At 35.9% G+C, this 23,485-nt stretch overlaps 1 protein-coding gene across 3 annotated transcripts in view; it reads left to right on the top strand.

Annotated features, from left to right (window-relative positions):
- The window catches only part of LOC111053466 (ribosome-releasing factor 2, mitochondrial), a 40,985-nt gene that overhangs the window by 1,028 nt on the left and 16,472 nt on the right, over positions 1-23,485 (top strand). For 2 of the 3 annotated variants that reach the window (XM_039426576.1, XM_039426577.1), the window contains exons 2-6: positions 4,033-4,190; positions 9,061-9,174; positions 11,894-12,046; positions 16,315-16,485; positions 18,901-19,169. In XM_039426576.1, coding sequence (XP_039282510.1) covers positions 4,037-4,190; positions 9,061-9,174; positions 11,894-12,046; positions 16,315-16,485; positions 18,901-19,169 — 861 coding nt within the window. In that variant the 5' untranslated portion in view covers positions 4,033-4,036. Of the gene's footprint in view, positions 1-1,424; positions 1,451-4,032; positions 4,191-9,060; positions 9,175-11,893; positions 12,047-16,314; positions 16,486-18,900; positions 19,170-23,485 lie in introns of those variants that run through there. The other variant, XM_039426578.1, reaches the window with a different exon arrangement.

Below are 23,485 nucleotides of genomic sequence, written 5' to 3'. Positions count from 1 at the left end.
TTCAATTCAAGATGGCGGAAAAAATGGCGGATAATTACTAAAAAACCATGTTTTTCTCGAAAATGGCTCTAACGATTTTCTTCAAATTTATACCATGTATAGCTATTTATAAGCCCTATCAACTGGCATAAGTCTCATTTCAGGGAAAATTTTAGGAGCTCCGTAATATTCTTGAGAAAAATGGCGGATAATGACTAAAATACCATGTTTTTCACGGTTTTCTCGAAAACGGCTTCAACGATTTCCTTCAAATTTATACCATGGATAGCTATTTATAAGCCCTATCAACTGACATAAGTCTCATTTGAGGAAAATTTCAGGAGCTCCGTAATATTCTTGAGAAAAATGGCGGATAATGACTAGAAAACCATGTTTTTCACGGTTTTCTCGAAAACGGCTCCAACGATTTCCTTCAAATTTATACCATGGATAGCTATTTATAAGCCCTATCAACTGACATGAGTCTCATTTCTGAGAAAATTGCAGGAGCTCCGTAATATTCTTGAGAAAAATGACAGTTACAAAAAAAAACATGTTTTTCACGATTTTCTCAAAAACGGCTCTAACGACTTTTTCAAATCTATACCCTGTATAGTTATTTATTAGCTCTATCAACTGACATGAGTCTTTTTCCTGGGGTACTAATGGGGGGTCCGCCCAATCCTTGAGAAATGGACTTTGTAACCTCCTTCTTGTGCATGAGATAGGTAGGTACACGGTTTTTACTTTTTCTTCTTCCATATACCGTGGGTACGGTAGGTAGAGCAGTTTATAAAAAGAACACAGTCATAGTCAAGATATTTCATCTGTAGAACAGCTGTTTTGACGAATTTCAAAAAAAATCATCGAATTTCACAATTTACATAAAGGAAAAAGTACTCTGAAAACAATTGTATATACACATATACAGTAGTCTGATCGTAGTTGCAAATATGTTGCCGTCAATCGTCATTATGTTATTCCCCTAAATTATTCTCGTTTGATAATGAGGCTTATAGTTCAATGAGCAAGGAAAGTTGTGTGAGTGTACCACACCAGATTTTTTTGAATAGTCATTGATAAGCTCTGCTACAAGTCCCATAGGCCCTATCTGTAAAAATTTCAGGAGCTACGCCCCATCTAAGTTTGATTTTAGATTCTCAATTATTAGGCTTCAGATACAATTTAATCCTAACATTCCGAGTGGAAAAGATTGAGCATGAGAATCTCTACAATTAATATTTGGTAACATTCTCACCTGAAATTAAAAATAAGCTCGAAATTCGAGAAAATGTGGTTATCCAATATTGCAAACTGTTGATTCTATTGAATGATTCATTATGAAGAGATAGCAGACCTCGTGTGTTTTCAGCGTTATTGCCCTGTCACCAGCTGGCTCAAATCTTTGACTTGAGATGCGCGGGAACACTAGCGTCAGGTGATCAATTTTCATAACGGCAAGGAAAGTTGTGTGAGTGCGCCACACCAGATTTTTTCATTAGCGTTTATAATTATTCGTCAAGATATATTAAGAATAACCTTTCAGGCAATCATTCCAAGTAATCTGCTTATAAATAAATTACTTGATTCCATTAATTAATATTCATTATTTTGACCTAATATTAAAAAAATAACTTGATTTTATAAGCATTTAGTTGGAGTTGAAGAGGTCTCGAATAGTTTGCTCTAAATAATGGTTAATAATTCTCAGACATTTAAGTAGCCTTCTAGTCCACCTCATTTCCTCCCTTTTCCCTTTAGTCCAGGAAATGAATGCTCAAAAGGGTATAGAGGGAAAACTTGGGAAGACAATTTTTGACCCCGCAGTTCTGTTCAGGGTAGTGAGGAGGTAAACATATCAAAAGTCCCCACCACTTAGCCCCTTGTGCTAAGGGGGTGGGGGTGGTTTAAAGGTACAATTTTTCCGTTTTTCGCATAAAACTCAAAAACTATGTATCCTAAGTACTTGACTGTCATATAACAAATTAAAGCTCACATAATTTCCTACAATAACCATTCTACAACTTTTTTATATCTTTTCTAGTTTTCGAGATATCCGCTCCTGAAAGTGTGACATTTTCGAAAAGAATAAGTTTGCCATAAATATTTTCTATTTTTGCTCTTATAACTTTTTAAAAATCGATGGGAAAAATTGATGCTAATTATGAGCTTATAGAGCATTGAGTTCTTTCCAATTTGATGTATAATTTCACACTTTTACGAATTTCCCTGCACATTTTGCAGGAGATTTAGTGTTGAGTATGAAATCTTCATTTTTGCAACAAATGACCAATTGACAAATGTATTTGAAGGGAATGTTTCAAACAAAATTTTTGACTTTGCAGCTTTGTTGAGACTAGTTAAGAGGAGAACACATCATAAGTCCCCATTCCTAACTCATGTGCTAAGGGGATGAGGGTGGTTTAAATGTTGCATTTTCAGCGTTTTGCTTCCACGCTCATATCTTGAGAACAATGCATTCAACCGACATAACCAAAAATTCAAAAATGAAGTTTGATAAATTCTCTACACTTTTTGTTCAGTGGAATTTTGTGATATTCCTAACAGTTCCCGAGATATCCTCTCTTGAAGTTGTGTTATTGTTAAAATAACAGGTTTTTATTCAATGTTTTGATCTTTCAGGGCGTATAACTCTCTAACAATGCATCATAAAAACTTATGCTTATCGTGGGTTTGTAGAGCATTGAATTCTCTTTGAAATGATGTATTATTTCACTATTCCAAGTTTTCCTTCCATTGTTATAGCAGCTTCAATGTAGGGGGTGAAATTTTCATTGCTGCAGCAATTGATCGTTTGACAACGACATTTGAAGGGGGTGTCTGTGACACAATTTCTGACTTTGCAGATTACTTCAGACTAGTTAGTAGGTGAACATAGCAAAAGAGCGCATCTTCATCCCTTTTGTTCAAGATGTGGAACCGCTGAGTTGACACTTGTTGCAGCAATAAAACTTTCACCCCCTACATTGAAGCTGCTATAACAATGAAAGGAAAACTTGGAATAGTGAAATAACACACCATTTCAAAGAGAACTCAATGCTCTACAAACCCACGATAAGCATAAGTTTTTATGATGCATTGTTGGAGAGTAATTAGCCCTGAAAGCGCAAAACATTGGAAAAACCTGTTATTTTAACAATTACACAATTTCAAGAGCGAATATCTCCTGAACTGTTGGGAATAGCACAAAATACCACTGAACAAAAAGTGTAGAGAATTTATCAAGCTTCATTTTTGAATTCTTTGTTATGTCGGTCGAACGCATTGTTCTCAAGATATGAGCGTGAAAGCAAACCGCTGAAAAATGCAAATTTTAAACAACCCTCATCCCCTTAGCACATGAGTTAGAAATAAGGACTTTTGATATGTTCTTCTCCTAACTAGTTTCAACAAAGCTGCAAAATCAAAATTGTGTTTAAATCATTCCCTTCCACTTCCGTTGTCAATTGGTCTATTGTTGCAAAACTGGAGATTTCACACTCAAAATTAAAGCTGCTGCAAAAGGTGCAGGGAAATTCGTAAAAGTGTGAAATTATACATCAAATTGAAGAAAATATAATGCTCTATAAGCTCATAATCAGCATGGCTTTTCCTCATTGATTTTTAAAAAGTTATAAGAGCAAAAATAGAAAAAAATTATGGCAAAAGAGAAAAAGAAGATTGCATTTTTTTCTTTAAAAAATGTCACACCTTCAAGAGCGGATATAAAAAAAGTTGTAGAATGAATATTGTAGGGAATTATGTGAGCTTTAATTTGTTATATGACAGTCAATGCCTTAGGATACATAGTTTTCGAGTTTCATGCGAGAAATCGAAAAATGGCACCTTTAAACCACCCCCACCCCCTTAGCACAAGGGGTAGGGGTGGGGTCTTTTGATATGTTTACCTCCTTACTATAACCTTTCCTTGACTGGACTACTTGTTTTGTGTACCAATAATAATTTATAATATGAAATATATCATATCTAGGACAGTAAGTAAGTAAAGTAATTTGTACTTCAATCATAAAAAGCATACTTAACATTTTCCAGAATTATGCTGCTTAGGAGAAGAGGGAATCTCAAGCGAGTATTGGAGAGGATGTGCAAAAGATATTTTAGAACATCTGCGAATAGTGACGCTAAGAAGATTGACGTGAATGATTTATCTCGTGTGAGAAATATTGGAATTCTAGCACATATTGACGCAGGTTTGATATTTTTGACTCATATTTTGGAAGCATTCAGTCACTGTTTAAATGAAAATTCTACTATTATTTGCATTTGTAAAATGGATACCTTAGTACAGTTTTCATTAGATGGTCTTGAGATGCCTGTATATTTTAACCATTTTTTTTCAAAATAAACATTGATTAATAATCACGATAAATCTTTTACAGTTATGGAGATACATTATTCTTTTTAGTACAGAATTCTCAATTCATCATCAGAGTGCTGAATATATCCTAGTGATTTCAATAGCTACTTAATCCACACCAAGACCAGCGGCTATTCCGAATTAATTTTGTTATGAATAAAATTTTTGAATTTCAGAATTTGCCAACTATAATACTTGATACTTGAGGTCGTTGTCAAGGACTGGGGTTTCCAGATCGGCAGTGTCATTTCAGAAGAAATAATAACCACAAAATGGTTATTGGTGTTGTGGAGGAGCAGCCACCCCAAAAAGAGGTACCTCATCCCACTCCTGTAGGGAATACAGAGGCCCATTTCTTACTGCAGCACACAACTCCATATATCGCATGTCTTGCACCTCCTCGGCAGTGTGTTGAGAAGTCGAATAGCCTTAGCAGGAAAACTTCTGTAGGTCCCCCCCAGTCTGCATCGAGGTAATTCCAGTTTGGCAGCATGTCGAGTAATGTGGCTGTGTATGTCACTCCGCTTGAGTAGTTTGTCTTGATTTTTCTTGACATACAACAGCGAGCTCAGTATGTATTGGCTGTAGATGGTGAGAGCATAGGACGACAATGATCTCTACAGCCTGAAAATGACATTAACCTCAATGCTCTCTTTTGCAGAAGTAGGATATTCTGTACAGCTGGAGCATGACCCCACAGCAGCACCCCATACATCAGGTGACTTTGAAATAGTGCATGGTTTGCCATCACCAAGCATATCCGGTCAACCACATGTCTCAACTTTCTCAGGAGGTAGATCACTCTAGACAGCTTCTCACATACCCGGTTCACATGGTGATTCCAGCTAAGTTTTCCGTCTATCCAGAAGCCCAGCAGTTCAACTGGCTCCACTTCAACTGCTTGCCTCTTCAATGTGCACATCAGTACATTTGTCTTTTCCTCATTGAGCTTCAGTCTATTAGCAGTAAACCACAGCTTTGCCTCTTCAATGAGTCTGGAACCTGATCCAACGAGGAGCCCCTGGAAATCAGTGTGGTGTCATCCGCAAAGAGAACTGCACTCTGGCTGCTTGTGAAGTTGTTCATGAGCAATATGAACAGCAAATGGCCCAAAACTGATCCTTGCGGGACTCCATGATTGACATGCTGCATACTTGATGTGGCACCACTCAGCTGAACCACCTGCTTCCTGTTCTCCAGGTAGGAGATAATCATCCTGAGCACTGTGCCACCCAAACCATATCTCTCAAGTTTGTTTGTGAGTATTTCATGAGGCACACAATCGAAGGCCTTGCTGAGGTCACACATTGCAAGAGCAAGTGAATCACCATCCTCAAATGCACTCTTGATCCTGCTGGTCAGGGCCAACAGAGCACTTGTGGTGGAGCGTCTTTTTCTAAACCCATGCTGAAATGGGGACAGCAGATTGTTACTCTCAAAGTACTCTGTCAGTTGTTACTTCATCTCTGTCTCAATCACTTTTGAGAGAACCGGAAAAATGGAGATGGGTCTGAAGTTGGCAGGATTATCATTTTCCCCTTTTTTTTATATGGGCACTGTCCTGGCTATCTTGAGGAAATCTGGAAATCTACCCATCTCAAAACAGCAGTTTATTGCTTCAGCCATTGGCTCAGCCACAAGCCAATTTCTGCTAATATCCTGAAATACAACTTTCAAAGCCTATCTGCTCCACTTCTGCATATCATAAACTTGAGCATCGCTTCGGGCGAGTTTCCTGACGCCTTCAAAATTGCAAAGGTGATTCCATTGTTCAAATCAGGAGACATTACTGAGAGTTCAAATTTTCGTCCAATCAGCCTACTTGGCATATCTTCCAAAATCCTTGAAAAAGTAATGAGAGACCAATTAACAACATACTTTGAAATCAATACATTACTAACTAATTCTCAATATGGATCTAGAAAATCAAAAAAATATTTCAGATGCCCTCTTCGCTATAGAGATGTAAATTTTGCCTTGAGAAGTAATGAAAAATGTGCATTGATGTTCTTGGATTTGGCCAAAGTATTTGATTATGTGGATAGGGGAAAGTTGCTCAAAAAAATGGAACTGATTGGGATAGAGGGAAACTCATTAAATTGGTTTAAATCTTATTTCAGTAACCGTAAACAGTTATAAATTGAGGAAATAGCCAGCTGAAACAAGTAGATCGAACTGCATACATGTGGTAAAATTAACAATACCTCTTGTAACTGTGAGTCAATTGCAAGGGTAGACTCTTACAAATATCTAGGTGTAATTATTGATAATAGATTCAACTGGTCTGCACATGTTGCTTATCAGAACAGCAGACTAAGAAAAATGATCTATGTTCTTAAGAAACTTTGAGAATATTTGAACAAGAACGAAATCCTAACAATTTATTACGCATTTGTTCAATCAATTATTGAAGGAGGGATCCTAGCTTATGGAGGAGGATTCAGAACTATTTTGAATCCTCTATTCATTACACAAAAACTGATTCTAAAGGCTGCACTTGGGAGGCGTTGGGACTACTCGACTGAGGCGGTTTTCGCGGAGATGGAGGTGCTTGATGTCAGGCAATTATACATTAGAACTTTGGCAACATACATATTCAAAAACCATTCTGACATATTTAACACTATTACTCATAATTATACAACAAGGAGAATACATAACAATATCCAGATGCCAAGGGTAAATAAGACCATCTTCACTACTAATTCATACTACATAGCCCATGTTCTATTAAAAACTTACCTATAGCTGTAACAGACTTCATTAACTATTTAAAATATCTGCATTCAAAATAGCAATTAAGGGGTGGATTCGGGGTATCGGTAGAGGCGAGACTTGTGAAAGATTGATCACGTCTAAGTTCAGATTCTAGGGATGGATTCAATTGAGCTTCAAAACTGATTCTATCTTTTGAGGTGTGTGTGTGTGTGTGTGTGTGTGTGTGTGTGGTGTGTGTGTGTGTACGAAACAAAAATTTTACAAATTTTGATAATGGACTCATATTAAATATTCTAATTACTTATTTACTTGTTACTTGCTTCGTCTTCTCCGTAGTCAGTGACCAGGGATTCGTCAGGTTTTCTCTCCTTGGGATAGTTTGAGTCGGCAGTTCTAGGCCGTTGTGCGTCCTGTGAGATGTCTAAATGTATGTTTTTCCACATACTCCGTCATTTTGTAGTAAGGCTGAGCTATTAGGTACCGTTTGAGTGCAATGGCAAACGACCTGTTGTCTTCCAGTGCCTCAAATTTTGATGGCAGCAGGTTGAAAAAATATGCTGGGGACTCCTTGAACTTTTCGAGGCGGTGCTTGGGGAGATTAATATCGTTTATATTCCTTGTATTGTATCGTTGCTTGTCACCCCTTAATGAGGGCCATGAGGGGGTTTCTCTTCGTACCAGGATCGTGGTCTCAAGAATATATAGTGAGATTACTTTCAGTAGTTGATATTCTTTAAAGAGCGGCTTGCAGTGTTTCAACCTGTCTACTCCCAGTATTGCTCTTAGGGTCTTCTTTTGTATTACAAGTATCTTATCCATGTTTGATGCTGAGCCCCTTGCCACAATACCGTATCTCAGATGAGAGGCGAACAGAGCATGATACGCCATGAATGCTGTTTTCTCCCCGATATATTGCATAGTCTTCGAGTGAAATATGCTGCAGATGATAGTTTTCCACTTAAGTGTTCAATGTGATGCTGCCAGGATAATTTCCTATCTATTATGATGTCCAAGAATCTGGTGTATGTAGCTGAAGTTATTTGGTTATTGGAAAGATCGTCCAGGTCAGCATTTAAAGGTTTGAATTTGATGTGCACTGTTTTCTGTCTGTTGATTGTGAGTTTTTTATTGCAAGAGTTGGTTGCCCCCTCCAGTGCAGCATCAATTACATTTTCAGTCACATCCTGAGATTCATGATAAGTATTGTAGTATCATCCGCGAAGAAAATTCAATTACTTCTTTTGTCCATATCTTTAGGAAGATCATTTATTTAAATCAAGAACAGTAGCGGCCCAAGTATTGGGGCACGCTCCTATTTTAGGTGAGGATTTAGAGAGTACGATACTGTTCTCTTCATGATGGTCTATTTCAACATATTGTTTACGGTTCGTGAGGTAATCCCCCAACCACTTCAGAGCATTACCCATAATGTTGACCTTTTTCAATTTCATTTTTAAAGTTTCCCAGTTTAGGGTGTCAAAGGCTTTCTTTAGATCAATGAAAAGGCCAGACATTGTTTTGCGCTCCTTCCACATTTTGTTTATATTGTTGCACAAATCTGAAATTGCTGTTACTGTGATGCGTCCCCTCCTGAAGCCTTGTTGGTATATTGATATCAAGTTATCTTCAAGGTGTTTTATTAATTGATCATATTTATATGGCACGTTCAATTATGTTGGATGTTATGGGTAAGTTAGCAATCGGTATATAGTTTTTTTGGATCTGCTTTGTCACCTTTTTATATTAAGGGTAAATCTTACATTAAATATTCAATTTCTTTCATATTGTGTGAATTAGAAAAATTTCAAACGCTGTGTTTAAAAGAGAATGTATTTATCAATCTAAGAACAATGAACTCAATCAATCATTCTCAACCGATGAAGTGGAATAATATTATCATTCTATGATAATATTTCTGCAGTTCCATGAACGATGAAATCTATTTTGGAATAAAATTACTTGACACTTTTTCCCATACTTTCCAGGTAAAACAACGACAACTGAGAGGATGCTGTATTATTCTGGGAGAATCAGAGTAATGGGAGAAGTACACGAAGGAAACACAGTTACAGATTATATGGAGCAAGAAAGAGATAGAGGTATGTTTCAAAGACCAACAAATTACAAGAAGAGAGTAAACTGGTTGTTCATAGCTACTCACAAGCTAGGAAATCAAGCATGAATGGTGGCTAAGAATCTGCCTGCTGGCCAATTACGGAGGGCCTTCTTGGATGAGCCTTTGTACTCACAACGTGAGTTTTTCATGTTGGAAAGCAGCTTGATAAGCGCATAATTTCGGCTAATTTCCCTTCTGTGTTATGTTTTTGTTTGATTCTTTTTGACAAGTAGGTCAGCAGGCCTATTGGTTTTTGAATGTTAACGATAGAACATCGGTACCACAGGTAACTGATCTCACAAGTGATAAATTTAATGAATACTTCCTTGATAATATAGAGTCAACAAAACAAAATATCCAACAATCAAGACATGATATGCCATATTATTTGAATAAATTTGTTCATGCTAGACAGAATAATATCAACTCTGTTTTCTCAGTTGGTCATTCCAGTGTTGAAGAGGTCTATAACGCCATTTTTTCTCTTAGTAATAGTATGAGTTTGGATGTGTATTGTTTGAATTCTGCACTTTTAAAACTTGCTGCACCTTATATAGTGGAGGTATTGTCATATCTATTCAATCAATGTGTTGAAGAGGGTGTAATTCCTGTGTGCTTGAAATTGTCAAAAGTTATTCCACTGTATAAGAGAGGTACTAAATCTGATTGTAGTAACTATCGACCAGTGTCAATCATACCAATCATTGCAAAGGTTTTTGAAATATTACTAAATACTCGATTAGTTAAATATTTTGAGGGTGAACAGCTTTTTGCAGATAAACAATATGGTTTCAGATCCAAAAGAGGAACCAATACTGCAATTCGTAATTTTGTGAAAGCTTGTGTGGATGCTTTAGATAGTAGAGAAAAGGTAATGGGGTGCTGGTATGATATGAGTAGAGCATTCGACACGATATCCCATGATATATTGTTATATAAGTTGAAATACTATGGCTTTGATCGGTTTGCTTTACAACTTTTTAAAGAATATTTGTCAGGGAGGTACCAATCGGTTTATTTTAACGGGTCCTTTTCAGCATATCTGCCTCTCAAATCAGGGGTACCTCAGGGATCCATATTAGGACCCACTTTGTTTATAATATATGTTAATGACTTACCATTAGCGATAGGAGACGATAGAGTGAATACATACATGTATGCTGATGACTTAGCAATTCAGGTAAACAATAAATGTTTAAATTTAGTTGAACGTTTCATAAATGATGCAAATACCATTATAGAGGACTGGACAGCAGCCAACTCACTTAGTCTGAACAGCAACAAAACCCAAACGATGAAATTTTCCTTGGCTAATTATTCAGGAAATGAGGAGGTGAAGTTTTTGGGTGTGACGTTGGAGGCAAACATGAAATGGGGCATACACATTGAAAATATCTGTAAAAAAGTTGCTAGGGGTGTATTTCTCATCAGGAAATTTAGACCTTTTGTCAATGTTGATGTATTGCTGTCAATTTACTATGCACACATTCAAAGTCATTTGTCATATGGCATAGTGGTTTGGGGACACTCGTCTGAAATGAAAAAGCTCATGATTTTACAAAAAAGAGCTGTAAGAGCTATTTTTAATGTCCACTGTAGAACTCATTGTAAACCTTTGATCAGAGAGCTACAAATACTGACGGTACCATCTCTTTTTATTCTTGAGTGTCTGTTGTATGTAAAAAGTTACATGCATGAAATGCAGACAAATAATTACATTCACAATTATGGAACACGACAGAACACATTGTTGCATAGAAGTCAATGTAACTTACAACTAACTCTGAACAGTTTTCATGAATTTGGTAAAAAAATTTATAACTTGTTGCCAGCGGACGTCAGAGCATTAAATATGAGCAGTTTTAAAGAACGCATGAAAGATATGTTGTGTAAGCTTTGTGTCTACAGTGTTAAAGAGTTTGTAGAATGTTTGACACTAACTTATAACGCATCTATAGACATATAGAATATTATTGTTGTTGTCCTGTTTCTATTATTGTTGATTTGTTATTATTCCTTATTATTACTATTATTGTTAGTGTGTAAAAAACGTTACCATACTTCTTCATGTATTGATGAATGAAGAATGTTATAAATTGTAAATGTACCTGACTTTGTTATACAATTTGTTTTGTAATGACAATAAACAATTTTGATTTGATTTGATTTGTGTTTTGCTGATGTGTGCCTGGGGCCCAATACCCAACTTATGAATTCAACATATTGTAACAAAATATTTATCATATTTCAAAATACTCAATCCAGAATAGAATACAAGTTTATAACAGGATGAGGAAAACAAATAAATTTTACTGTAATTACAAGCCTATCAGATCTAATTGGTATTCTACAATAATTGATCTTGACTAATACAGTCTAAGATTGTATTCATCTAAATTGAATGGTTGTGTGGCAGAGAGGACCAGGAGTCCTAACTCCGCCCTAATAAAGGCATATAATCAATCAATTAATATCTTACTGTATATTACCTGCTCTCAATCTTACCAAAATTCTAATTTTTATGTAACAAATACTATATTCATGATCCTAATTATTTTTAACAATAAAAAGCAGACAAATTTCACTGTAATTACAAGCCCAACAGACCATCTGTCTTGATATATATTTCCTGCTCTTAATCTATCATCTCAATTACTATAAACAAGCTATATTCATGATCACAAGTATTTGTTGAATTGTAGGAATCACAATAACATCAGCAGCAGTGACTTTGCAATGGATGAAACACAAGTTCAACCTGATCGACACGCCGGGACACATCGATTTCACCATGGAGGTGGAGCAGGCTCTGCATGTCATGGATGGTGCTGTTGTCGTTCTAGATGCGTCTGCAGGTAATCAAAATTGCAATGCTGTCAAAATACATTTCAAAAGTGAAAATTTATGATTTGCATACAAACAAAAATTGAATTTCTATACAGTAAGTTACTTCTCAATTGAATCACATCATCATTGAATAAATAATAAACACATAATCAACACATAAATAAACACATAATCATTGAATACATCATCATCATATCATTTAATATGATATTAGTTATAGTAGTTTAATTTCACTAATATAACGTATTGTGACGAATAGGAAAGTGAGTCTTCCCTATTTTTTAAAATTGTGACAAATTGATTTTTAATTATCATCAACGGTAGACTTTTCCATAATTCAAATTAAGTATAAAATACTTAATTATAATTATTACGATTATTTAAAACCAATGTTTTAATTTGAAAAATTTGGGGCTTCACCATTTCCCAGATGGGAAGAGAAGTTACAAAAGAGATACATAGCTAAAGATGGTAGAGTAGATTATTCAAATAAAATTGAATAAGTTACATATTTTATTATACAATATTTAAACAAAATAAATCAATTTGAAATGAGAAAGGAAAAGATTTCTATTTCTATACAAGAGTAAACCAGATTGAGTCTAACCAAGTTTTAATATTTTTTTATGAAAGAAGAAATATGGTTTCATTCAATTTTAATTTGATCAACTTCATTTTAAAATTATTCATGCAAGAGGATTCAAATTATTACGTATGCGAGAGGATTTCCTCTTATTAAAATATTTCACATTTAGATGATCGATAACGAAATATTGAATTTGATAAAAAAGAATCAAACAATTTTGTACGATACCACATACCAATTATCTTTATGGTGACCATCTCGTCAGCTTTGTCTGGGAGGTGAGGTCCAGAGAATGGCCCAGGCTATTCGTGAGTCAATTATAAATGTGAGTTATAAATTGCTGCCTGGTGGGTAGACTGGAAAGCTTCACCACTATGTTTGCTCAGCATCTTCTCTTCCAGTCAGCACATATTGGCGTCCTCGTGATCTGGCTTATATTAGCCATTATTAGAGAATAACATCATTATTATTAAATTTCCATTATGGAATTATATTTTTTAATGAATTACTTATCAAATTATAACTTATTCCGATTGCCTGTGTGAGTGTCATAACTCATGGTTCATGACAGTATGTAATATCTTTTTTTTTATTGCGAGTGCCACCAGACACTCGATGTGGATATTCATATGGTGGAATTAAATTATGTTTTGAATAGTTTCAAAGATGGGAAAGCTCCTGGCTCTGATGATGTAATTAATGAGTTCTATAAAGCTTTACCACATTGTTGGAGAGTATATTTGTTGAACCTTCTAAATAAGGGTTTTAATAGTCAAATAATACCACATGAGTAGTGCAAGATACTAATGTTTGAACTACACAAGAAAGGAGATCCCAAGAGCCTAGCAACTATAGGATTATTGCCCAAATTAATACAATTGTGAAAATTCTTACAAGAATAGTTGAGATCCGTTTGTCGTTGTGGGCGGAAATAGCGGTGCTCTTCCAGAAGGACAAAGTGGGTTTAGAAAAGATCGGGCTGCATTGATAACATCTTCGTCCTACACTCAATACTATTTCAAAATGTAGAATTCCGACATAAGACAATCTATGCATTATTTGTGGACTATGAAGCCGCATTCGATGGAGTACCTCATTATGATCTGTGGCACAAGTTGGGAGTGAGTGGTAAGATTATAAGATTCCTTAGTCAGCTTTACAGACAGGCAGAGCTGGTCCATATGAATGTATCTATCCCAGTAGGTAGAGGCGTTTTACAGGGGGATTCTATCTGCCCACTTCTCTTCTCTTTGTATATTTCAGACATAGAACATTACTTTAGAGAGAAAGGTTTATCTGGCATACCTATAGATGATTCCACTGATGTTCTAATTCTCTTGTACGCCGATGACATTGTCATCCTTGCAGACAGTCCTTCCGACATAAGAAACAAAATAAAATGCGTGGAGAATTATTGTGAAAGTCTGAAATTGAGGATCAACATTTCCAAGACCAAGATAATTCCATTTCATAAAGGAAGGTTGAGAAAAACAGATTCTTCTATTATAAGGGCGATGAAATAGAGGTCTGCAATAGATATAAATACTTGGGCGTGGAGTTTAGCTCTTCAGGTCGTTTCAATGTACACTGCTTATCTATAATAACAAAATCCAAAGGTGTCAGTGAAGTAATGCTACAGGTTTTGAGAAACGCTCGTTCGGATTCATGGGATAGCAAAATAAAACTGTTTGAAGCAGTAGTCCTTCTGACGGCGGTGTATGTGGCGGAAGTATGGGGCTTGGCCTGTGCTGAGCAAGTAGAGAAAGTTCAACTCTTGTTTTTCAAAAGACTATTGTTTTTAGGCTCACGTACATCGAGCTGGGCATTACGCTTGGAGACAGGAATAGTAAAAATTGTTAATTTGATCATCTTCAAAATTTTAACATGGTTGATAAAAATATTAAACATGCCAGAAGACAGGTACCCAAAGATTTGCATTAGAAAACTTATGATTTTGTCGGGAAGTCAGTTCTATTAAAACAGAAATAGTCTCATCTAGTAGCATCACTTAGTAGGATGAAATGGGATATAGTAAGTAGGCATGGTTTAGCATTGTACGAAGCAGACAAACAGGAAGCATTTAATTCAATTTCTTTCCCATTTTACAAGGTTTTAAATCCCAATTTTTTCTGGGCGACCAGCTTAGAATGAGGACACCATTTAAATATATAAGATGTTTTACACAGCTACGAACGGCTTCGAAATTTAGTTTTTACCTTTATCTAGAGAACCGTGGAACTTACATAGATAGGTAGTACTGAGTACTGCCCGCTTTGTAACATGCGGGAGGACGAAACACCCACTCATGTTCTTGTACGCTGCCCGATGTATGTAGAAATAAGACAACAGTTTCTTAATAAATATGTAGCAAACATAGTTAATTATAAAGATAAAGCTCTAGTTCTCCTTTAAATGTAACACCAGATAAAATAAGAGATATTTACAAATATGCGATTAACGTGCGAAATTACATCTTAGAGACTAAGGGATGATCTTTTATTTTTTTATATCATTGTAATTGTTCATTAATAATCACAAATATTGTTGGAACAGAAGGGTTGTTTTACAGGTTGTTTATAAAGTTGTGGTAAAAGTTGGTGCTTTTGAGAAGCAGGTTATTGTTTTTATCTTTTGTTGTTGTAATGTCTAGTCAATATTCAATATCTGAATGATCGTCTATTGTTTTACTAGTACAGTTTTTTATGTCACGGTGACATGTAAAATTACTCCCCCATATACAATCAATGATATTTTAATAGCTTTAAATCTGTGTTCTTGTTATTTTTAAGGAGTCTACATCAAACTATTTTTCATTTCAATAGTGTTATCCAGAATTCGAAGAGGAGTTGATCAATTGTGTTGATGTTGTAATTGTAATTTATGTATTATTTATGTATTTTCAGTGTGCAACTCTTTGTATGGGGCATGGCCCTTATGACAAATGAAGCTTATTTATTTATTTATTTATTTATTTATTTATTTATTTATTTATTTATTATTTATTTATTATTTATTTATTTATTTATTTATTATTTATTTATTTATTTATTTATTTATTATTTATTATTCATTCATTTATTTATTTATTGCGGATGATTCCAATGATCTTTTTGCTTGTGCGTGAGTAATGGAAAACGCGTTTGTAATTTGATAAGATTATCAAATGCCAATGCCTTAGGCGGGCTTTGAACCTACTATCAGGTAGCGCTAGCAGACTTGATCGGTGCAACACCGCAGTTGTCAGCTAACCTGGCTAACCTAACCATATAATTTGTTCATAGTTTCAGATTAGTGTCCATTATCATGTTCACATCTGAGAATGGATGACATTCATTTATAAAATATTGAAATTTCTCAATCATTTATTAATATCAAAACTCATCCCTCTTACCTTCTTCAATAGAATATTTCATTAAAAGCAAGCAACGATAAACAAACAAGCATGATCAAATGCAAAATTAGCTTTTTCACTGTGTAAGGTACAAACATTGGGAAGCATAATTAGTGTTTAAACACTGGAAGGACAAATGGACAACACTTACCAAGTCCTGATTCTAGATGTGTTTGTTAAAGTTATAAAGAGTAGTTGAAAGTAAAAAATGATCTATCATATTGTTTATAAATATTCAATGTGTGTTTAATAGTCAATTAAAAGTGTTATCGATGAATCAATTTGACGATTCATTTCAGGTGTTGAAGCTCAAACATTGACAGTTTGGAGACAAGCCGATAACTACGAACTACCAAGGATAGTGTACGCCAATAAAATGGACCGAAACGATGCTAACCTGGAACTATGTAAATCAACCCTATCTTCGAAGCTTGGCGTCAAAACACTGCCTTTGCAGATTCCTTTTAAAAGTTAGTATTTTATTCCATCAGTTGCCGGAGATGCAAGAGTTGTTGGGGTCAGGAACTGGAGACGTGCTGCCATGGATAGAGTAGAATGGAGGCAAATGTTAGAGGAGGCCAAGATCCGCTTTGGATTGTCGAGTCAATGATGATGATAATGATTTTATTCCATCATCAATTCAATTACATCATCATTTTTCAACCTCTTGCATTGATTTTCATAATCGAAAAATAATATGAATGTCAGTCAATATTCATTGATTGAACCTTCAGTCTTCCCTTGTGGGTGTGCTCATATATTCAATTCAACTTAAATCCAACCAACACCATTAGCTTGTAAAACTAATGGATATTAAGATTCTTGTATAGCATCAAACACACTTAATAAACAACCTACTTGTATGTGGATTATAACAAAATAGATTTGAATGATCTACCTAGTTGACTTACTGAAAATTGTTGGAATGAACCTCAATTATATGCATTCTGCTCTCAAATTTATAATAAAAATAGTTGTCCATTGAATTGTGGAGCCATCGAGTAACAATCTTCTTGAATAATCCTGGCGTAATGTTATGACTCGATCCAAATTAGCCAATTAGAATTATTCCAGTCTGTTACTATCATTTCGCACCGGATTCAGGTGTGAATTACTTTATAGGAATGCATGTAAAATAATTTCTTGTCACACTAGGGAGGATGTAAACTGCAAAAATAACCAGTCATGTGCAACTTTGTGTGCTGCAGTGATAAATTATTTAAAAATCAGCAGGTAACCCGTGCTCCGCAAGGGTGTAATTAAGAACTTGACAAACTGAAATTTAAAATAGGCCTATAGCCGCCATCTCCAGTAAATTAATAATCTACATGCAAAATTTAAAGTTAATCAATACAGTAGTTCAGACGTGATAATGCGTCATTCGTGAATCTCCTATCCTTTACGTGTATAAGCCAATTCTCTCCTTTATTATAATAATAATAGATTATCAGAATTCCTGCTACACAATTCTTACACTGTATTTCACACTAATCAGTACTTTCACCTCCAATAGTATAAACATATTGTAAATCTGATATAATGTACTTGACCTCATACATGATATTATATTAATTGAATAAACTTAGAACGTTGTCAAGAATCCACTTTAATTGACAACGTTCTAAGTCTATTCAATTATGGAAAAGTTCCACAACATTGATATTATATTCTCTACTCAAACTAGATCAAATGAATTTTATCAAAAATTCAGGGTGAGCCCACTGCTGAACTAGTAGAATTGTGGAAAAATAATACAAATAAACAAGCTAAAATAAGGTTTTGTAGTAGTTACATTAGTCTTTTACCACCAAGTACAACATAGTACTGTATATCAAGAAAATACAGGGTGGGGCGGAGCCGATTGACGAGTTTGGAAGGGTTGTAAGTAATGAACCGTTCAACTTGGAAAAATTCTCTAATGGGTTCAATTCAGTTTGATTTATAGTTTTTATTGTTATTTTTTTGGAAATTATATCAGTTAAATGGCGGCTATAAACAGCAATATACTAATTAAGCGTATTTTTGAAGTTTTTAGACGCATTATGGCACACTGCGATTGGTAAGGCCGGCATCTCTTCGCTGATTCGCTACTTTAGTTCTTCCAAGGTGTGTGGGCGATCTTTGAAAACTTTATTTTTGAGGTAACCCCATGGGAAAAAACGCTGGGCGGTGACATTGACGGTGATGTTGCCATTCTCAAAGAACTATGGCCAGCACGCTCACCCGATTCAAGCATATGAGATTTTTTCTATGACATTAACTGAAAAAAAGTTTCCAAAGATCGCCCACACACCTTGGAAGAACTAAAGAAGCGAATCAGAGAAGAGCCTTACCAATCAGTGTGCCAAAATGCGTTCTAAAACTTCAAAAATACGCTATATCAGTGTATTGCTGCATATGGCCGCCATTTAACTTATATAATTTCCAAAAAAATAACAATAAAAACTATATTTCAAACTGAATTGAACCCATTAAAGAATTTTTTTCCAAGTTGAACGGTTCATTACTTATAAAGGTGCGTACAGACTTTCGCTCTGCTCCGCAACCGAACGTTACTCCAGCAGAGCGATTGATGATCGACCGGGGAGCAAGAGTGGTTCGACCGGGGAACGCGAGAAGATCTAACATCTTCCGTAACGTTCATGATGGGTGCGACTGCAGAGCGGGGGTGGAGCGACTGCGGTACGATGGAGGAACGAGGGCGGTACGAGGGCGGAGCGTGCTCGGTGCGGGTTGGATGCGCGTATATGTGTACGCAGCTTAACCCTTACAAAATCGTCAATCGACTCTGCCCCACTCTGTACTTAATTTTAGCTATGCTTGTTTGTACAACAACTCTCGCTCTTGTGAATCAGTTATAATTCTTGTAATGAATCCTATTTCAGACGGTGGAAAGCTGGAGGGCATAGTCGATGTGGTTGCAAAACAGAAATGTATTTGGAGCGGAGAGAGTGGCCAGCAGTGCAATAGGATTCCCTTGACAGAAGCTGATGGAGAAATCTGGGAATTAACAACGAAAGCAAGGGAAGAGCTGGCCGGAGACCTGGCAGACCTCGATGATAAGATGGGCGACATTGTGTTGGGTCTCGACTCAGTCGAGCATATAAGCGACAAAGATATTTACGAAGCTGTTCGTAGGGTTACTTTGTCACAGGTAACTTCTAATACTCATTATAATAAATTTGATAATTATTCTATACTTTACTATTCTATTCTAGATATGATTTTACGGGGTTACGAATAGAAACATTGATTATAAAAACTGAGTCAGTACATTACATCTAGTTTAAACATGAGCCATATTCATAGTACAGAACTCACAGACTAATACTCATGATACTGATATGATTTATCCTAAAGTATATTTTAGCCCAGTCACGAGGTACCATAGTGAAAAAGGGACATTTTTAAAAGTTAATTAATTCCGAACATACTACATTTTTATAGAGTATTGGACAGCTTGAATACAAAAATCTGACTTTCTATCCTTGTAGCTTTTTACAAGGTGCCCCAAAACCTCGGATTCTGACCATGAATGAGGTTGTTGATATTGAGTCTAATGTTGGATGTATAACCAGACAAAATGGAGAAACTGGATGTCACACACATCCGACATCCCAATGTCAGCCACGTAGTCAGAGTCGAGTTGGAATGTAAGGGGACATGTTGGACTAACTCGTGATCAACCAGTCTGAGCGTGAGTGTTGAAATATCCGACTAGTGGTCTTACTATCATAGTACCGGTACAAAATTGTTGGACAAGGAATCTGTAGTATAACAACATATGTTTTGAATTTGTTATTACTGTTACTAAGTCTCCAAACAAACTCATTCCAGTTCGAAACCTGTATAGTTCAAGTTATTAAAAACCTTTCTTAAGGTATTAAATACTTATGTCGTGTTTACTCTCATTCCTATTACAATTTTAATAACTTTCATGGTTTTTCAAAATATCATGTCCAACAATTATATCCGCACAAAGCTCTGGTAAGACCGAAAGATTTGCTTGTTTGTAACAGTGATCAAGAATGACAAGATCTACTAAGCATTGTCCTGTCATATTGGATGTGATTGATGTAGTCGCCATTGATACAGTACCCCTACCTGGTCTTATAGGAAGACCTAGGTTAAGAGCAGTAGAATTGTTTATAAAACTCAGAGAACTCCCTGTATCTATCAAAGCAGAGACAGATTTTCCATTAACCAGGGCTTGTACTGTACTCTTTGTCAATCCTCCAGGCGAAGCTGCTAGGTCAATAGAGTTCATAATATCTTTCGATTTTTTTGATTGTTTGGTTTGTAATTTACTCGACCTGCAGACCTTAGCAAAGTGCCCCTGTTTTCCACAATTATGACAAATTGTATTTTTAGCTGGGCAGCTGACCCGAGGATGTCTCAGATTACCACAAAAATAGCATTTTTCATTAGCAGCAGCTAATAAACAGTTTTCTGAATCAGTATTCTGATTGCTTGCTTGAGTATTTTGGGAAGAAGTTGCATTTAATTGGGATGAAGATTGGAATGCTAATGATTGTGCATATGCAAGTTCCAGGGATCTGGCTTGACTATATGCCTCTTCTAGTGTTAATGCAACATTCTCTAGTAAACGCTGGCGAATTGTAGGAGACTTCATTCCAGCAATAAATGTGTCACGAATATAATCATCCCTATTTCTTTCAGCTGTCACAGCTTTAAATTCACAGTCCTTACTTAATAGTTTTAAGGCATGAAGATATTGATCAATAGTCTCATCAGGCTGTTGTTGACGTGCAGATAGTTTATGTCTTGAAAATATTTCATTTACAGGTTTTACATAGATTCTCCTTAAAGTAGATATAGCATCATTATACGTACCACTTCCGCTTATGTACTCATAAATATCTGGAGTGATGAAGTTGATAAGTGTTTTGAGCGTTTCAGAGTCTGATGATTGTGATGCGATACTGGTAATGAAGTTCTGAAAAGTTTTGTGCCAATATGTCCATTCCTTGCTTGCAGTTGATAAGTTTGGATCCACACTAAACTTGTCTGGCTTCAGTATCGTATTCATTTTACAATATCAAGTTATTAAAATTGTAATAGGAATGAGTGAAAAACCATGAAAGTATTAAAGTAGTTTTTGGTGGAAAAAAGCCGCAGTTAACCGTATGCAGCGTGGCAGCCTCAACTGTAGAACCCGTGTCATTGTTTTCTAATTTAAAACCGGAATGTAAACCAATTGCAATCAAATATCATCGACACAGTACGGATGATTTGAAGTTTATTGAAAATGAAGTAAGTAAAATGCTTAAAGACGATGTTATAGAGCCCAGCATTTCTCCATGGAGAGCTCAAGCGTTAGTGGTTACAAATGAAAATCATAGAAAAAGAATGGTCATTGATTACTCCAAAACTATAAATCGTTTTACATTACTGGATGCTTACCCACTACCAAGAATCGATGATATTGTAAACAAAGTTGCAAATTATGAGTTTTTCAGTACTATCGACTTGAAAAGTGCATACCACCAAATTACAATAAGGAAAGAAGAAAAGCACTACACAGCATTTGAGGCATGTGGTCAACTCTACCAGTTTAAACGCATTCCGTTTGGGGTCACTAATGGAGTGGCAGTGTTCCAACGTGTAATTGACCAAGTTATACGGTTTGAACAGTTACAAGACACTTATGCTTACCTTGATGATGTTACAATCTGTGGCAAAACACAGTAGCAACACGATATAAACTTGAAAAAGTTTATCAACGCTGCAAACAAATACAACCTAACTATCAATAATGAGAAGTCTTCATTTTCACTGAAATCGATCAACTTGTTGGGCTATCATATATCTAACAAAACTATCAAGCCTGACCACAGCCGATTGGAACCACTGAAAAATTTACCTCCGCCTAGAGACACTGCATCGCTGAGGAGGACCCTTGGTATGTTTTCACATTATGCATCACTAATACCAGATTATGCCACTATGGTGATTCCTCTTGCCCGTACTGCATTTCCCTTGTCTAAAGCTGGGTTACAATCGTTTGAAACTATAAAAAGTGAAATAATTGGATCTGTAGTAAGCTGCATTGACCCTGAAGCACAATTCATTGTGGAAACTGATGCATCTGAGAGCACCATTGCTGCTACTTTGACTCAATCAAACCGTCCAGTTGCATTCTTCTCAAGGATACTTTCACCAGCAGAACAAAGACATTCAAGTGTTGAGAAAGAAGCACAAGCCATTGTAGAAGCACTGCGAAAATGGCGTCACTACTTGGTTGGCAAACATTTCAAGCTAATTACTGATCAGAGGTCGGTAGCTTTTATGTTTGATAACAACCGTCATGGTAAAGTGAAAAATGAAAAGATAATGAGGTGGAAACTGGAACTGTCTTGTTTTCATTACGATATTGTATATAGACCTGGCAAAGATAATATGGCTGCTGATGCTCTGTCTAGAGTATGTTCTTCAATCCAAAATCAGGAAAATCTATCAGTTGATTTACATGAGTCTCTATGCCACTCAGGCATAACACGGTTGTACCACTGGGTTCGGAGTAAAAACTTACCCTACTCAATTGATGAAATCAGACGCATAACAAACTCCTGCAAAGTGTGTGCTGCTGTCAAGCCCAAATTCTTCAAACACAAAAGGACTCTGATTAAAGCCACTTCTGCATTTGAACGGCTTAAATATCGATTTCAAAGGCCCTCTGCCTTCATCAAGTCGAAATCGTTATTTATTGGTAATAGTAGATGAGTTTTCACGGTTCCCTTTTGCTTTCCCATGTCCAGACATGTCATCATCTACAGTTAAATCAAAACTGAAAACCCGGTTTTCTACGTTTGGGGTTCCTAGTTACATACATTCAGACAGAGGAATATCATTTATGAGTCAAGACTTGAAAAATTACCTAAACTCGCATGGAACTGCAACTAGCAGAACCACTGCTTTCAACCCAGCAGGTAATGGACAGGTTGAAAGATATAATGGTATTCTATGGAAAACGATTGAGCTAGCATTAAAAACACTTAATTTAGAAATAAATCAATGAGAGTCAGTTTTAGAAGATGCTCTTAGCTCAACAAGAACATTACTTTGCACAGCCACAAATCAAACTCCTCATAAGCGTATGTTCTTACACCCACGTAGATCTGGAAACAATGGTGTTTCAGCTCCTTCTTGGTTTCTCAATTCCGGCCCTGTCTATTTAAAAAAATTCAATCGAACATCTAAATATGAGCCACTTGTTGAAGAGGTCCAACTTCTACATGGAAATGCTGAGTATGCACATGTAAAGCTACCTGATGGAAGAGGAACCACAGTATCAACACGTCATCTTGCTCCAGTTGGAGAGTACGAAAACAGAGATCACGAAGAACAAACCGATTCTGAAAATAATGGAAATTCTCAATTACCAACTTCCGAACCTGAACTTGAATACTTCCATAATCCTCAAGCAACCCAAAACCAAGAAAACGAAAC

Source organism: Nilaparvata lugens, chromosome 4 (genome assembly GCF_014356525.2).
Source record: "Nilaparvata lugens isolate BPH chromosome 4, ASM1435652v1, whole genome shotgun sequence".
In the NCBI taxonomy this organism is placed as follows: Eukaryota; Metazoa; Arthropoda; class Insecta; order Hemiptera; family Delphacidae; genus Nilaparvata; species Nilaparvata lugens.
Note: the sequence above shows the minus strand (reverse complement) of the source record. Positions and strands in the feature narration are given on the sequence as shown.